The 18,992-nt window shown below is 33.7% G+C and overlaps 1 protein-coding gene across 3 annotated transcripts; it reads left to right on the top strand.

Moving 5' to 3' along the window:
- Positions 1 to 405: 405 nt before the first annotated feature.
- On the top strand, positions 406 to 18,330 carry LOC119828945 (probable G-protein coupled receptor 158). Of its 3 annotated transcripts, none has more exons than XM_038351286.1 (11): positions 406 to 860; positions 11,118 to 11,267; positions 11,394 to 11,912; positions 11,993 to 12,223; positions 12,462 to 12,530; positions 12,908 to 13,075; positions 13,944 to 14,147; positions 15,817 to 16,020; positions 16,181 to 16,378; positions 16,749 to 16,769; positions 17,484 to 18,330. In XM_038351286.1, the coding sequence occupies exons 2-11, from the start codon at positions 11,133 to 11,135 to the stop codon at positions 17,622 to 17,624; spliced, it is 1,890 nt and encodes a 629-aa protein (XP_038207214.1). In that variant the 5' UTR covers positions 406 to 860; positions 11,118 to 11,132; the 3' UTR covers positions 17,625 to 18,330. The 3 variants fall into 3 exon arrangements, with proteins under 3 accessions (XP_038207214.1, XP_038207206.1, XP_038207225.1); XM_038351278.1 differs by having other exon boundaries at positions 11,115 to 11,267; XM_038351297.1 differs by lacking the exon at positions 16,749 to 16,769 and having other exon boundaries at positions 11,115 to 11,267.
- The last annotated feature ends 662 nt before the right edge of the window (positions 18,331 to 18,992 follow it).

Genomic DNA, 18,992 nt, shown 5'->3' with positions numbered 1-18,992 from the left:
TATTTGTTATTGTAAAGATACACATTATAGTTTTTCACATCGAAATAAATTTGATAATCATTTGACATTTATATTTCGTTTACAATAAACAAAAATTTCAGCCAAGGAAGTATACAGTGTGTCCTCGTTTATTACAGTACCGTTAAATTCCTATAAAGTCTTCCAAGCGAAACCAATTGTGATTTGTGTTACATACATTGGATTAGCTAGTATTAAAATTGACAGATTCAGCATGTGCTAACGGCCCATAATGTTATGTCTAATGGTAAGGAGCTCCAGGACGAGAGAAGTGTGAACAATGCGTGGCAACTGGCAAGGAAAACGCGCATGCGCGACACGGGCTCGTGTCGACATCTTCGGGTTTCGGGAGAGCGCCCGCCGCCCAGTGGCGCGCCGATACGCCTGCTCGAATGTTTCTTTTTACCACGCGCTTTATCCTTGCATACAACCGAAAAATCGCATTTTTCTATATAAAACCAACAGTTTTTACCGTATAAAATAATTTATTTAACGTCTTTAGGTTCAACGATACAACACTTAAATTAAAAATATCAAATTCGCTTCTCGCCGACCGTGTAATTTGCTTTCATAATTGCTCACAGGATTTAATTCCACTCAAATGACAACCCACTAGGATGTGCTCGTTCAGATCCTTGTTGTGACAGCATATACGTGGTTAGGTTTTGATATTTCATGTTTGCGTTATATGGGTGTTAAATAAAACTTACAGTGTTTGCATTCAGTGGCGTTTAAGGTTGATAGATTTATAGCTTGTAGTTTTATTGTTTACGTAGTGTGGTACAAATGTGGTGGATTTATTGATGGAAACCAGAATGGATATAAAGTTTTCGTTTCATCAGGTAATTTTTTTAAACATCATAATTTTTCTGTATGTTATTTTTTTGCTTATTTATAATATTTAAAAGTATTATAATATATTCTATATACTATATGTTTATTTAAAATCGCCTAAAATTGAAAATATAGATGTGTGGTTAACGTAACAACAGCAGGTATTATAAAAGCATAATATCTTTAAATATTTAAATTGCTTCAAATAAAATCTTAACAAGGTAAAGCTGTTTTTGTTGATTTTGATGACGTATTAAAATTCGTTGGAGCGCCTAATAAATCTCTATCACGAAACCTTTAAAGCAGCACTACTTTCTTTCAATACCGGTTACTTGTATTTTTCATTGGAAATATCAGCGAAGTTGATATTTTGATGATTAAAATGAAAGTGGAAAGCTTCTTTCCTCGAAGATAAGTTGAAAATGGGATTCAGCTAGAGTAAACTACGTCTAAGACTTAAGAAAATGCAGCTGTTTTTAAGGATAATAGTGTAAGTACATCTTTCCAAAATTAGGTATTTATAAAAACTTTCTTTGGAAAAGAAAAACAAAATGTACATATCCAATTATTTATTCAATTTACATTAACTAAATAATTAGGACTTAATAGGAATTCTAACCTATATGATATTAGTATGATGATTAATATTATTTGTTTGCAATCCTCACTAGATTTCATATCCTACTTTGTAAGGATCGATAAATGTTGGTTAGTATTTCAGGTGAAAACATCTTAACAGATTTTTATGAAACTTGGCTGAAATGTAGCTTGCGTACCAAAATGACACAAGAAATAAAAATACTTACTTTTGAGTGAAATTGTGCCGAGCAGGTAGTTTTTTTATATAAGTATATCGGCTGAAATGCGCTAAGTGTAAGCATTAGGGTAGGTCGTTTTTATGAGTCATCAAAATGAAATCATATAGAAATAATCTTATTTGTCCAACACGTATGCGGTATAAATAGAATTAGGGGAAAGTATCTCAAGCATTTTAATTTAACTATGTGAACTATGAAAGTAGGTTGCATAATTTGAATTGTTAAGTTATAGCAAATTTTATTTAAATGCGGATAAAGGTAAATGCTGTGTTTGTATCGGTGTTGTAAGGAGTAAACAAACGATAACGATGCTCTAGGTACCTGTGTTTGGTACTATTTTATTTGATTGGGATATAAATACACTGTTTTTGAATATAAAGAATGTTTAGTGCCGAACAGTTGATAAGAGAGTAGTAAAATATGTATAGAATAAACTTTATGTACATTTTAAGAATGTAAATTCGTGAGATATTGGTTACCTACGCAAATATTAATAAAAGAGTAAAAAAAAACACGATTTAGAGATAATATCAACTAAATAGTTTCATTTGCTCATAGACCGTGTAAGTGTTCAAAGATCATTCATATGTGTACCAAGTGTTAAATTAAAAACTTTCCGTTTAACGTTTAAAGTGGGTCAAAATCGAGTCTAAATATTAGGTATAAGAAGTGCAGATAATAAAAGCGGGTCACAGTCTGAAAATTTTTACTAACAGAATCGTTATTGGTTAAAGCGATGCTAAGTCGGATTCAAATTAATGTAAAAAGGCTAAAAAGGTACAGTTGTTAAATATATTGTATTGTTTCATAATTTACAAGGCTTGGACATTCCATAAAAAACGATGAGTCAGCGGCAACTACGGCCGACCTAACGACATTCTACTGAAATAGCTGTTGCATATTTCAAGCGGAGCACAAACAATCTCATATGAGGCATACATGACTGGACATTCTCTCAGATTCGTATAAATTCTTGCGGAGACTCATGGAGCATGCAAGCATGTTCAATGGAGCGTCGTACCGGCCTCCATGTCCAATGGATGGTTCACAGACGTATGAATAGCGAAAGACAGTATATATATGTGTGCATTCGGTTGGACAATGGCCACCGCGCGGCATGTGGGTCGTGAAGTCTTTATGCATAATATAATTTTACCTTTACATATATATAGGCGCATTCACGGACTGTTTAATTTGGTCTTTATTTAAATTTATAAATTTATGCGTTCCAATGTTTAAAGAAAGTTAAACTATTCCTATCTGGTGTTTTTTAGGTAATTGTAACCAATAAGCGGTTTACTCTATCGATTGAGTCATAAATTGAACATTAATACTATGCATTAACTGTGGAAATATACGATGTTAGATATTAAACTGCGGACAATACTTGCAACTAGAGTATCTACGAATAGTTTAATTTGAAAACAAGTCTTATATAAATATAATATCTATATTGTATGTGTGTAATTAAACGTGAAGTATACTATACCTTCTGTTTGATATCTAAGCGCCGGTTATATTAATTACCTACTGTTGCATACAGGCGTGTTTGTGGATGTTAAATATCCGAAGCATTTCGTGTAATACAAAATAGGTAATAAACATTTTTTATTTAGTTGAAAGCCTTCAGATATTATCTGAATTTATAACTAAATTGAAAGAGTTTCAAGTATGAAACGACTAAAGTTCCAAAACTCTCAATATTAGTTACCTATAGTTCGAGAAGTGTTCAATATCATGTTTCTACTTTATTTTCTATATAATATATCGAAGGTACTTGCCTACTTATTAAATCGTCTTTATGTACATTCAAGTGAGCCTATTTCTGTACAAGTACGGTAGCAATATTATGTTGATGGTCTAATAATCGTCACTATAAAATCTTTCTCATGTTCGCAGTTTATATTATATGCTTACGATATAATAAGTTTAAATTTTATTATGTCATTGATAATTGTTAATCGAGGGATCATCCATTATAATTTATTATTGACACAGTTAGTTGCACAGAAAATAATAGAATTATACAGTAAGTATTGCGGGATATTCATATTTGGCTAGGTTATAATATCAGGTCGATTGTATGGATATCCAACCACCTTATTATGTATAATACTATATTTTAGACAGAAAACTATATAATGTGTGGGATATATTGATATATTTGTCTGTAACGAACAAACAAATATATAGTACCTATCGTTATATGGGGATGGAGAACTTGAGAAGAGAATTTTGATATATTTACGAATATTTTGCTCATCCTCAGCATTTCTGAGACTTGTGAAATAATATATGGTAGAGAATCGACGACAGAATATTAGTTAAATATTTAAACTTAAAATTAGAATAGTTTCGTTTGTGTTATTTCTTATTTTATCAAATGCCTTTACAGGAATAATTTAATACGATATTAGCAACACCTCTATTGCAGTGCACAATTGTAATGAAAATTTACGCCCAAAATAACTTTTATGATACCAAGAGTAAATCGTACCGCATTTTATTGTCAAAAATTTGTGTCGAAAGTAAGCTATTGAGACGACGCAAGAAGTGTAGCTAAATATGAGTTCTGAGTGTCACTCGAAACATCGATAAACACTTCGCCTGAGTGGCTGAGGGTGTTGGCTATAGTTAATTAAAATATTCTATAGAAGGAATTAGATAACAAAATTTTAAAACAATAAATTAAACCCACACAAAAATATAAAAATGTACGTTTCACGGGTGGCCGAGAGGCTAGGCATACAGTTGCTACGGTTAGGCAAGAAACGCAGGTTCGAATCCTGCCTCGTGATCAAATTTTTTCTATTCTTTCAAAATTTCTCATAAAAATGTACTCAAAAGGGGAAAAAATATAAAAAGACGAAAATTAAGATATTATAAGCGCCTTCCCCCAAAAATGCAGGACCTCAAATAAAGGGAATGATATAAATTAAACTTACCGCAGAATATAAATATAATAATACAATAATTCTTAGCAGAAAAATTATACACCTACGAAACGTCAAAATTGTGTGGGGCTCAAAGCATGTAATAACATTTAATCATCAAGCATCTTGGATGAAGCAACGATTTCGATATGACTTATCATAATTTATAGTGTGAAGACGGTTAATATTTTGATACAAATGTTTTTAAATCTTTTAATTTATGGTAACGTAGCTTTCACACGCGGGCGAAGCCGCGGGCTTACATTTACAAATAATTTAATCCCAAGGGAGCATTTAATCGGGATAAAATTATGCTATCACCCAAGTCAGCATACCCTGTCTGTATACCAGATTTCATCAAAATCCGTTCTGTAGTTTCAGCGTGATTGACGGACAAACATCCAAATAAACAAATTTTCACATTTATAATATTAGTGTGATTAAAATGGCGATAAGCAATCCTTTCGCACCTAATTATTCCAAATAAGGGCAGCTATGTAATTAAACTGAAAATTTGCGATTTGTCGGTGACAAAATTCATTAAAACAAGCGAATACATGAGAAAGATTTGTTTTGTTTTAATTTCTTTATTTTTTTTATTTTAATTAAGTTTGTATTTAGTTTATAAGTGTGTTGGTTTCAATGTGACTGACATAAACAATAGCTTAAAAGCCCACTAAAAAAATTATTTAAAAAAAAGCGAATACATAATTTCTCTTCATCGTACTACGCATAGATTAAGTACATTTATTTCTTCCTAATAATTAAAACGATGTCAACCTGACTGTGATATTTAAATTCTCACTTAGCGTGAAGCATCCCACAAAACACTCATAGAGCCATACACATATTCATTAACCGCTGTAATAAAATCGTTGCCTCACACTCAAAACAAAAGCCGAAATACATCACGTAGAAAAATTACAAATTGTTTACATTAGGTGCTGCCAGCCGCACAGAAATACATCCACTGCTTCATATCTTACGAACAGATAATGTGTTGACGAATATTCACAAGAATATTATTATACTTTGGAGCGGTATTATAAACAAAATTTGTAAACTCATCTCTGGGTCGCTTCCGTTTTACGATCATCATAATATTTACATCTCTATTTAAAAGTGTTTAAGTCTTTTAATTGCATAATTTTGACGGCAAAACGGTTAGCACGTTTTGTACATACCTACATAAGTAAGCAAAAATATAGATTTTTTTATTTCATAACGGGCAATTGAGCTGGTCGTTCGCCTGATGGTTCTTATTATGTTATATCGAGAAAATGAGCTGGTGGTTCGCTTGATGGTAAGTGATCAGACGGACCACCACGATGAAGATTCGCAAAGGTAGTGTCTCAGCGAATACGCTACCCGCTTTTAAGTGGTACCTAAGGGATAAGGAAAGGATTGACGAATGGAAAGAAGGAACGGTTTGGGAAGGGTGAGGAAAAGGAAACGGGCCACCGGTTTTCCAACTCACCGTAGGAAACACAGTAGCATGCTAATATTTCACCGAAGATGGTGGGGTGTGATACCTTCCTCGGTCCGAGCTGACCCGATTCGTGCCGAAGCGTGCACGACTCCCATATTCATAGATGATTTAAGAATAATATTTGGTACGTAATTTCTTTTGATGTGATTTGTTTGTTAGATTACTATTATGAAGCACTTTGCTCTTGTTCAAATGAAACTTTTAATTGGTATTGACGAAGTCTACGGTATACAAGGTCACTAAACTAGGCTCTATTACCCGCAACATTATAATTATGAGAGAAATCTTTACAATAATTTAATGTCAAGTTTTTAATCCCTGTATTGTTCCTATATTGTATAACAATCTTTTCGCGCGGCTTCACCCACATAGCCTAAGGGAAATATATCCAGTTCCGAGGTTTTACCCAGATAGTTATACCGGCTATCCATGCCTTTCTTGGGTATCAACAAATCCCTGTACCACAATTTTACAAATCGGTTCAGCAGTTCCTAAGACGAGCGAACAAATAAACTCTTCAGTTTTCTACATATTCTTCTGTTGATCACAATTTAGTGTACATTTGTGTATAAGTTAGAAGAGCTTTTCTATATATATCTCTATATATGTAAAATTCTCGTCTAATATATAAAATTCTCGTGTCACAATGATAGTTACCATACTCTTCCTAAACGGATGGACTAATTCTCATTAAATTTTGTGTGCATATCGGGTAGGTCTGAGAATCGGCCAACATCTATTTTTCATACTTCCAAAATCCAAAGTGTAAGAGTAAGACAGAATAGCGTTATAAAAAAAGTTTCTCAGAATTGGCTTCACTGACTTGTATGTAGGTATTAATGAAATAATAGTGTTGGTACTTTATCAAGCAAAATGAGTTCAACTCATAAAATGCATACATTTCAATAGTTCACGGGCCGTTGACAATCGTTGATATTGGCATTTTGCCAAACAAAACGGTTTCGATAGCAAAAATTTGCGGAACTTGTTTTAAAATATCCATTTTTCAATTTCCATCTGTCAAAAGCTCGCTCTGTCTTCTATGCAATTATTATAATTTAATTAATCATGATTGTATATTTTACTCAACATAATTTGATATGATATTTATTTATTTATTTATTTTATTTTTTTTAATGGAAATAAGTCAGAACTATTTGCCAGTGTCAGTTATAATATAGAAACAAATTTTATACAATAATGACAGATTTAAGCACGCGTATAATCAGAGAAGTGGTGCTTATCAATATAAAATATACAACTTTAAATAATCTATGTAAATATAATAAAAATTATTAGTGAAAATTTATTTTTGTTCTTTAAATATATAATAAGAAGATAGAAAATCACAGAGACATTGAACCATGATGCCATTGTCTAAAAATAATATATTTGCAAACCGTAAAAGTCGACTATAAATCACACCGAGATTCTTGAACTTCTTTTGTTAATTTGGTACAAGTCATAGATTAGATTTGTTTCAACGAAGTGCATTTTAAAGTGCAAAACTCCTTTTTTTACTTCAGTTTTAAAAATATCAATTCATAATTTTCTTAAAGACCGTAGGGTCTTATTTAGATATTTAGATATTTATATTTTCATATCTTATGCGTTTTTATTATATTTATTTATTACGTTTACAAATAACACAGATAATATGCAAAGAAATATATAGAATTTTCCTACTTCACGTACAAAATGCACTTAGGAAATGAAGAAAAGTCTCAACGGTAGAGCTTTTAGAAAAATGTGTACCGAGTTGCTTTTATGGAAGATATTTTGTTCTGTTTAAATGTATACTTTTATATTCTATGTGCTATATAATGTCGAGAGTCAAGACATATTTTCTTTGGCGAAATGAACCAATATTTAAGAACCACTGGCTAAATAAAAGCGCCATGATAGCAGCCAATGTGGTTGGCATTGACTCATATTATTTGTAGCAGCATGTTGAGATTTATTTCGGTATTTGTAACGTTTATTGGCGAGAAATTTATAACGTTCTGTGAATACCTAAGCCTTTCAAAGTCCATGTATATATACATCGTGCGGTTACACTGCTATCAAGAAAATCCTCTTTGAAAAATATGTATAACCGCCTTCAAATTGTCAGACCTGGACTTAATTTAAATCCAACGGATCTTTCAAACAAAAAATAATCATGGAACAAATACAAAGAATTACAATTATTGTATCAATTATTATTTCCCCGTCTAATACCTACACGTTTCTACTCTTTTTTTTAAACACAGAAATAATTAATTTCATTTGCTAACGTTTGGCAGAATAATATTTATAGAGTTTATATTACCAAAATTTTCATACGGGTAAATCATAATTTGAAAGCTCAGTATATCAAGAAAAAACCTGTTTTGATAAAAGTTTCCTACAATAACTTCGAAATTGTTTTATTACAATGAATAAATGCCTCAATAATTTTCAGAAAACCTTTCTGACTGTTTATAACTTAATATATGACTTTTTTTATAATTTATGGCGGTGAAGTTGATAGTGGCTACGTAGTGTTGAACCCAATCTTGGATTACAATTTAAATATGTAGGTAGGTATCAAAAGTTATCTACATACAACTTGCTCTTGTAAGTGTATGTGGCCAAACAAATCTCAAAATTATAACATTTAGTTTTTGGATAGACCTAATGGAACACTAGTAGGTATGTATGTGTATATAGGTTTAGTACAATTCCAATAATATGTTAAAATTCACAACCGTCATTTTAAAATATTATTATTACTCTTCCATTATCAGAAGCTTATCTTAAATCTTAATAAACCCTTATCTTTATCTACTTCAAAGCGAAAATTGCATCCGTCTCCAAAACATCCGTTTCCAGTCGTTTCTATTTATTATTCTGTTGTCATAATGTTTCCGTATCCTAATCATGTAAGATATTAAAAAAAATTGCGGGGATTTAAAAAGAGTAATAGAGCACGAATTCAAACAAAAATTGTGTCTGTTTTGTCAAACAAAAATTGTGTCTGTTGTTTGTCTTTTGGTTTGTACACGCTAATCTCCTGAACAAGTGGACGTATTTGAATGAAAGCTTTTTGTTGTATAGGTATTAAGGCTGGGAAACATATAGGTTGTAATTTATTTCGAAAACTGGAACACCTGATGCAGAACCACAACGGACCTCCTATAAATGAGTTGCATATAAATAACACGAGATGATCATTTTCTGTTGAGAGTATAAAGTTGTAGATCTGGAACACCTGAGATGGAATTCCAACAGCCCAGCTACACTATAAAAGGAATAGGAATGAGGTCTTAGCAAATTTCTGGTCTGACGGCAATTTTCTGTCGACTTAATAATCAAGATCTGAAACATTTGATGTTGAAATCAACGATATTTGCGGAAATTCGGGAAGGCAAAGCAAAGCCTCCAGTTTGTTAGGGTTCAAAGTTCGTGCGAACGATGACGCGGCACCAACAAGTCGATAATATAATAAAAATCACTTGGATATAATTATCTACGTTAATCTTTAAATGCATATTTGCTAAACGTCTGAGCCTTTTAAATGCAATACGTGGTGCATTCCTATTTGCCATTTTTTCTAATCTTAAAATAGCCTTTAAATGAGGTATAAACAAAAATTTTATTATGAAACCTGTAAAATTAAATTATAGGTAAACAATTGAACAAATGCAAATAATTAAACAAAATGCAGTTAATAATTGAAAATGATAACGTTTATTATTTGTAGTATTTGCTTATTGACATATTTACATAATGCTCTCGAGCGGAATATTTATATAACATTTTTTGTCATCCACGCAAGATACAGTTATTCCTTTTTAAACTATTAGGTTTCCATTATACACTCTAAAATAAATGTGCTAAACTCCCATAAAACACAGTCTTATAGTGTATGCGTATGCTTAAATCTACTAAGCATATCAGACATAAATCTTATCGCCAAGAGCAGACATATTATAGGGATTCACAATTCCCAGTCCAGGGAAATTACTCGTTATTCGTCCGCAGTCGGAGAGAAAAATTAATCCGTAGAAACGTTCTCAGATCTATTTCCTGCTACGCGAGCATGGACAATTGTATTGCGAAATCTTAACTTACACGATCTAAATCGCTTTCATATCGGTTGAAAGTCGCCTCGTAAAGAGGCAATCGAAAAGGATTACTAATGGAATCAGCGATCGGCTATTCGACTTATTCTCAGCTTTTTGATTTAACGTATTATATCGTACCGTATACGTCAAGCGTCTAAGGTCCGGTACATACTACACTTGTATTTATATTTTTCAATAATTTTCGTGTTATTGTAGCACATAAAGGTTTAGTCATTTTTGCACACTTTATTCGATTGATTACTGTATTTATGTATTGAATTATGTAAAAACCTATAAAATATCAACAATAATTATTCTGCACCACCCAAAGTAACCTAAAGATATTGAATGAAGTATCCATAAGCGTTGTTGTGATTATATAACAAGTTATGTTGAATTATGGAATAGATATTTATATCTTATCTGTGCCAATGTTTACGACAGAACTCTACAAGTGGTCCTGTCAAATATATTTCCTATCCAATTCTTATCATATAATATTGACATATATGTAGTATTTTTGTTAATGATTATTTAATCCAAGTTTGCGTATGTTGTTCAACGATGAAAGTTTTTGCTGTCTGGAAATTCGTACGTGGACGTACAAATTTTCAGACCAGACCAGACCAATCATTTATAATTACATGAGTATCTCAACATATATTGAGACCCTTTGTATTATTGTAAAATATATATTTCTACCATAATACAATCACAATAGAATAAACAGGAAAATTAATACCTATAACGTACAATAATTTTTAATATGTTATTTTATTATATAACTCACCATACCTCATAATTATTGTGTATTCTTCATTTACATAATCATTTTACAGTATGATTTTATTTCACTTTATAGAATCAAATGAGATTATAAAAGATTTTGTTATCCGTATTTCATTCACAATTTCAAAATGATCTGCGCTGTCAGCAGGGTACAAGGTGAGTGATGTGGGCGCGGTGGGCGCGGGGTGCGGCGCTGGCGCTGGCGTGGTGCTCCGTCGCCGCCGCGCCCGCCGGCCCGGTCCCGCCGCCTGCCGCCTGCGAGTCGCTGCTGCTGAGGAGGCCGCCGCCGCTGCCATCGGTAAGTTGAAAAGGCGTTGAAAATGTTGCTATAAAACCTTGATTCTGAAAACTGGCTAAATTAAATGAAGTTTTTTTTTCCTTATCAAAAGGATTGTTAATTTACATTAGAGTTTATCTTTAACAGAACGTGAGGGAATATGAAGCTGCAGTGGTGCAAGTTGCCCGTGCGTTATCAGAGCTGGTTGATCAAGGCGTGGCGGATGAGGCAAGAGCTTCCGCCCTTGCCCGCGCTGCAGCTCGCACTCCCCTTCACCCACCACCTGCAGCAGTCGCTCTGGGTGCACCTCAACTCAGCCTAGGAGTTCTCTTTATTCCAGAAGCTGATCGTCTTATAGTGTTTCAACAGAACAACTCAGCTACATTACAACAGTTCTGGCGCACTCTCGCGTCCGCTTGGAATGCTAGTCTTGTGATATGGTCCAATGCATGGTATTCGTGTGAAGGTGAAATTGGGTGGTGGGGTGGAACTGCCGCTGCCAGAGGTTCGGGAGCGGCACGGGCTGCTGCAGCTATATTTCGACGCTTGCCTACACTACCCTGTGAAGATTCTATGTACGAATGGTTTGGAGGAACCCCATTGTGTGATGCCATGACAACTGATTGCGAAGCTTACCCATCAGCGAATCAAGATCGAAAGTTAGAAGTAATGTCGTTTTATTCAAACTATAAATGTTGTTATTACTTCACGCACATGAATATACAAACTGGTTTGGTATTTTTCAGTATCATTGCAAGTGTCGATCGGATCATTGGCACGAAAGTGGTGGGGGCTGGATATCTGGTAGAAAGCTGGAGGAAATAGGTCGGCTTAAATGCACGCCGTGTGGCGTTGGCAGCAATGCGACAGCCTGCCTGCCTGAAACGTACAGAGCGGCGCTTCTAGCAGCGAACCTCGCAGGGATGCTGCTTTGCATCATCATTGGGCTCATTATCTTGAAGAAGAGAAAATGCAAAGTAAGCATTAGAGATGACAAATGGGAATCTCTATTTATATGAGAAATGATAAAATATGTTTAAATACAATTTTAATTTATTATTTAAAAACAATAGGTTTTTTTTATATATGCGTTTACTAGCGTAGTTTTGTGAAATAACTTTGGATTATGATTTTTAGATTTTCTATGGAACCATATGTTATTTTTAAATTAATACGGGAATGAGGTTTATCATTTAGGTGTAATTATTTTTACAGGCAGTTGCTATGGGTATGTGGACTGTATTGGAAGTTGTTCTCATTGGTGCAATGTTTATGTATGGTTCAGTAAGTACACTACATTATATAATACACTATACGTAATATTTTACTCAGATAACTTGAGGAGTGATAATACAAATATGTGAAGAGGATAATATCTGTTATGATCCGCTATTTACTAGGTACATGAAAACAGATAATACCGAAAGTTGATAATAATAAACTGTAAGTGATAAGTTAAAAATAAAAGAGTTTTTGAACAATGCAAAATTTTAAGAGTTATAGGTTATAATATTAAATTTAAAGAGTTATATATTTTATTTACTACGACCGTATCTACGACGAGACACGCATTATTATATTCGTGAAATGAGCATTAATACTCGCAGTTGATACATATATATTATTAATGAAACAATAAAATAAATAACATTTTCTTAAAGGCAGCGTCGCAGTACATATCAGCAGCACGCTGGCGCTGCGTCCTTGGCGCGTGGCTACGTGAACTCGGCTTCGTAGCCTGCTACGGGTCTGTGGTCTTACGCCTTTGGGTCCTACTAGCCGAGTTCCGTACGAGAAAGGCACATAGATGGACCCCTAGAGACGCTGAGGTACTCTGAAGTATAATCAATAAAAAACAAAGTCTTAGGTATTGTTGTAGGAAATAACATTAAATATATACGGTACCAAATGTACATATGCGAAATTGGTTTTTGAAGTGAAACTTCTTTAGAATCGTTGTGATTTCAAACCTGATGCAACGGAAAAACGACAGGTATGAGACAGAAATACAAAAATGTGTAGAATGAAGCCGGCAAAGAATGAGACAGAAATATACGTACTAGTTTATATTTTATATATATTCAAGTCATTTTTTTCGTGTGTGAATCGCAAACACACCTTTTTTTTAAACTATTTACATAATTTACATAATTTTTAAATAAGCAATAGCTTCTAATATTTATCAATACCAGAGCATACATATCTAATACAATCAATTAATGCAACGGATGAATCTCGTGTGGAATAATTTAACGGTTGGCTGTCAGAGCATTTCGGACGATGTTATAGCATATTCTATGCATTAAAGCCTACGGATTTCCGTAGATTTGATGTGTAAGCGGAGGCAACTGTTTGTATTATGCATCAGAATATTCGCTTGTTTTAGTAACATGTATGTCAGTATCGTATCAGACGTTTGATTCATGAAAGCTTGTGCTATATAGACTTAAATTCTAACAAATTTCAACCAATACAACTATCGCCACCTAAACCAAATTTCTATGTGACAAAATTCAAACTGAAATTCTATATTTCGCGTAATATAACATCATTTAAGATTTTTATAATCAATTTAAATAATAAAAAACTTGTACACAAAAATCGTGTGCATAAAGGGTCTTTCCATATTGATCCAAAAAACAATAATCGATTGGCTCAATAATATTTTATTATTACAAAATAACATCGTATTTATAGGTCCTTCGAATAGTGGCTGCCATGTTAATAGGAGCGGCGTGTTACCTGGCCGCATTCACTGCGACGTCGGCGTGTGAGGACGACATCGGCGGCGGATGTGCCCGCGCCGCCTGGCACCACGTCACCGCTGGTGCGGAGGTGCTGCTGCTGCTGGCTGGGCTCAGGATAGCCCACGCGGCGAGGAATGCCAATGTGCCGTTTCAGGTTATATGCAAATTAATGTATACCTACTAATCTTGACTAATAATTTAGAGAGGCAACAATTATTTTTTAGCATGTATGTTTGTTATGTTTTTACACAAAAACTGCTGGATCGATTTTCAATATTCTTTCACCATTAGAAAGATGCCTCTTCACTTTGTCCATATATTTCCCTAAGATTTAATTTATCTATATACTCCCAAATCTTTCATAATTCATGATGCATAATTCTTCATTTGCACAAAGTTCGAATCAAATTATGCTCAAAGGTAAGCATGACACAGAAGTAACTTCCCACAAATAGTGTACCTCATTTAGTACACTATAACGTATGCATGTTGCATCAGAAGTAAACACAGATTTTTCATAAAGAATTTCATAATCACACCACTGCAATGTTCAAAATATCGAATGATTTTAATTGCCGTTTCCAGAAACGTTCATTAATTTGGCCCGAAATGTTATTTAATTAATGACAGAACTTATGTCTGCCAATTAAAATCACACTACTTATATTTCAGTTTATTATGAAATGTGGCTATGATTAATATAAGTTATTAAGATCCGTATTCTTTTCCTCACCTTTCACAGACTATTCCTTAATTTCCGTAATCAATCCTTTTCTAATCCCTCGCCGATAAACCTTGCTTTGCCTTACCATCAGGCAAAGTACCAGCTCGGTTGCCCGCTATGATTCAATTTACTTTAAATAATTTTACATATGCTATAAAATACATGTATGTTATTTTAAAACTAAACAAATAGATATAGAGTAATCGCGAAACCATATTAAATGCATAAATTTGTCACCATCTTTAATAACAGTCAAAATCCTTGAAGCATTTTAGTACAATAGCCAATTGATACTTCGTAGTCGTATGGAATCGTTGATCTATATGGCAAATACCGGTACAATTGAAAACGATAGCCGATAAATTTTGATGACATGTCTGACCTAGTTGCTTGGTACGGATTTGACCTTCATAAGTGTTCATTTCGCATACCGGCAACACGTGTTTTTTCTTGTTAGAAACAATGCTTGCGAAAACGTGCAGAATTCATGCTAGTTAGAATTTTTTATTACGAAGCTCTATTTTAAGCAGACTTAGGTAAATTTTAAAGTTCGAAAGTCTTTCGTATAGTTAAAGTTTATAAAAAAACTCTTTTTATCTCATCACATTTTGTTTTGTCGAGTAAACTCTAAGTTTATTAGATTTTAATTAAAATAGATTGAAATCAAAATGCAACATTAAAAAAATATGTTAATTGACAAAACCAACAGTCTTTTTTGTCAAAACCTTTCTCAGATATATTATTCATTCGTCAAAATACCATCAATCTATTGTACTTAGCTGTCTAGATAAGAAGGATAGAGATATCCCCTGTCAGTTTGCTTGCAATTCCTTAACTACTATGTGATCCAACGGAGACTAAGAAAATAGATTTTTCGAACCTTTATGTGTCAAATGTCATTTGAAAAATATCCTTTTTATACCCACTTACCCTCTTCAAATTTAAGTATAAACGTGATTGTTTTATTGTATTACATATATAGCTCAAAATTAGTATCGGTATGAATTAACACCAATAATTAAATATGGCGTAAGTCGAGCCATTCTTATCTGGATTGCATAGCGTTCACATTAACAAAACATTTGTGTAATATCTTCAGGAGCGCGGTTGGCTAGCCGCTGCTCTATGGATAGAGGGAGCTTGCGGCATCGCGTGGCGGGTGGCAGCCTTAACCGGCGCGGCCCCGGAGCGCTCGCCCCTCGCGTCCGCCGCCCGCGCGCACCTGTCTTCGGGGGCGGCACTTGCTTGTGTTCTTGCGCCCAGGCTCTGGCACGGTTATCGGGCGAGGTCTTTGGCTCAAGAAGTATGTTGAATTTGAAAATTATTCATTTGAGAAAATGTGAATATACTGTAAACAGGAATACGGAAATAATGAAAATCAGTTATAAAAACACATATCCAATAAAACTCGTTCTATACATAACATTGTAGCCAAATCTATTAAAATTCTTTAATCTACGTAGGTATCACGCCGGGGACCTGCAGAAGGGTTCGGTGTTGAGGGAGAAGAGGAACCTACCTCGGAGGAGGTGCGAGCTGAACTGAAAAGGCTGTACGTGCAACTAGAGATTCTTCGCAACAAGACGCTACGGAGGGACAATCCTCACATCAGCAAACGTAGAGGAGGACGGAAACCTCCACATAGACGCTTTTCTTTACAAGTATGTACAAACGAATTAAAATACAATTATTTAGTTTTAGTTCATGTTTACAAATATCAATTATAATCACGAAAAGCAATATTTATTGTGTAATTTTAGTTAGAATAAAGAGGAATAAAATATAGGTAAATACTAAAGAGAGCTTTCACAAGCTTGAGAAAAATACGTCATTGTAATATTACACTCACCTATTGAATATCTGTTAAAGACTCCCTATATTTTTTGTATATAACTCGTATCCTAATATTGATGTTGTGATCTTAAGCCGATTGCGCCCTGGATTACTAACAAACCTTAACAATTTTAGTTACGGAACCTCATCTTCATTGTCATTAATTCCATGTTTCACATTCCATTCTGCCCCACCTAGAAAAAGGGCAGTCGCGAAAAGGTAAGGTGTTATGATATATACAGCATGTGCACCACGGAGCACCCGCATGCCCCTTGTGGTTGTCTGGCCTTCGCCCCAAATCTCTCCTAGTGCATACAAGGCACACCCTGACCCTGAGCACTCACCTATGCTACCGTGCAAGCTATGTAACGCTTCTCGCCGGGTGCCATTGAGCAATTATTTCTCCTAACTGAAGGGGAAATTTCTACACTAATTTTTGGAAGTTTTTAATATTTTTCGTTCGTTCTGTAAAAAGGATGGTACGAATAAAGCACATCCATGTTATTGTCGCGCACTCGGCGATTTTTAAAGCTACGTTGTCACCGCTATCTATGTGGGTTTACACTTTGAAATTTTAAAAGCGTTTTGAACACGATGTGTGATTTATTAACAATGTTATTATTGAACTAAATGTGTTTGATTGAGCTTCTGTTACTTATTGGAACACGCGATTTTTGTAGTGTGTTGACTGTTAAATGTCATTGAAGTTTTTGCTTAATCTATTAATTTAAACAATTAAACATTTTGCTTCTATTTAAGAAACAACGGCTTTACTCACCTTTATTGCAATCAGAATTTATTGAAATTAAGAGCGAAAATGGTGCTTCAAGATGTTGTAACTCAATTTAAATTTGTAGTAAGGCCGTACCTTTCTATGCCTTCACATAGAATAAACCCAGTATATGTTTTTCATACAAATTGTTATTTATTTAGGCTTTACAAGCTCGTCGCGGTGGTAAGAACAAAGGTGCGGTGGAAGCGAGCGAGGCCGGAGACGCGTCTCGAACTCCGGAAGACTCCGTGTGTTCGGCTGAAGGACCGTCGCATTACACTGATGCAGATACACAGGCGTGATATTAATCGTAGCAAAACTCAATAATGTCGATTGTATTGATTGGATTAAGATATCACGCTAAATGTGAAATTTCTGGGAATACCCATTGGCTTACTAGATATACATAGTGTATGTCGATAATAATTTATTTTCTTTTATGATGTACTCGTTCAACAGTTGATAATCCTGACGTCCTCAACGATGACGTTATCAACAGGATTATTAAAGACGTCCTGGATTATTGATATACGGGGATGTTTAATATATTTGAATAATTGTATGTTGAGCAATTTTGAAAGAATGTAATTGTATGTTTTTAAATCTTCTTATATCTATGTATCTGTTTAATTCATACCTAATCGATGTGTCCTTTTGTCAAATTTTATATGAAATTGTATAGGGACATGTAGCTATCTATAACTGGTTCTTTTTATTATTTAATATATATTTATTGCCAGAGCGCCTACTCTAGTGGTTTGCCTAGGGTAGGGCCACAATTATCAAGATGGACGACGGGAATTAAAGAAAGGTCTGGGAAGGTTAAGGAAAGAAAAGGATTCAGGCCAAGGTGTACTTTAACTTTTAAATGTATCTCGATAATGTACCTATTTATTAACTAAGTATATATATTAATACGTAAAGCAAAAACTTTGTATCCCTTTTTACGAAAATAGCGCGAAGAAAGGAGGATTTAGAAATTTAACACACTTATGGTTTATATAGAAAAAGAGAGAAATGTTAATATTTTTTAAAATAATAAAAGGAATATTATAGAGTTTTTGCTTCACGTTTAGATTAATTTTATATAAATTAATTTTATTTTCTAATTTTAATGTATCTTCCCATTTCTAGTCATTATTTAGATTTCTATGTATGACTAGATGTACTTAATCTGCATCGTGCATTGAAGGAGATGCCATATCCCAAGAAAATATTAATGAATATTCCATGCAACAAAAAATAATCTTTTATATTACTAAAAATGAAATAGCATTTTCGAATAAAAACGGTGAACATAGGCTTAAAACGTACTTTTACTACGAAAAAGTACTTTTTTACTTTTTCGTTATTTTTAAGCCTATGCAGACAACTAGCAAGCATATTAATTTTCAAGGTGTAGTCCTAACGAGTGCAAAAATCTTGAGTGACATAGTTACATATTATCTATATGTATATTATATTTTTATTTTGTTCGTTGTTGTTATAAAAATCATTATAATAAATGTAAGAATATTAGTAGGTACAATTAGTTTATACCATCATGGTGTTCCCATTTAGTTAAATAGACTTTAACTCCTCCATTGTAAATACCATTAAATGTTGAACCTATTATAAGATCGCATTGTAAATGTTCTGTGGCCAATCATTTAATTGTTGATTTTAAATAA

The sequence above is a fragment of the Zerene cesonia genome, chromosome 1, assembly GCF_012273895.1.
Source record: "Zerene cesonia ecotype Mississippi chromosome 1, Zerene_cesonia_1.1, whole genome shotgun sequence".
Taxonomy (NCBI): Eukaryota; Metazoa; Arthropoda; class Insecta; order Lepidoptera; family Pieridae; genus Zerene; species Zerene cesonia.
The sequence above is the reverse complement of the archived record's forward strand: the minus strand, read 5'-3'. Positions and strand labels throughout refer to the sequence as shown.

Excerpts from the sequence above, each read along its gene's own strand:
- LOC119828945 (XM_038351286.1), top strand. The coding sequence starts at position 11,133 with ATGTGGGCGCGGTGGGCGCGGGGTGCGGCGCTGGCGCTGGCGTGGTGC. Across the intron at positions 12,224-12,461 it reads TGAAGAAGAGAAAATGCAAA|GCAGTTGCTATGGGTATGTG; the intron begins GTAAGCATTAGA and ends TTATTTTTACAG. Across the intron at positions 12,531-12,907 it reads CAATGTTTATGTATGGTTCA|GCAGCGTCGCAGTACATATC; the intron begins GTAAGTACACTA and ends ATTTTCTTAAAG.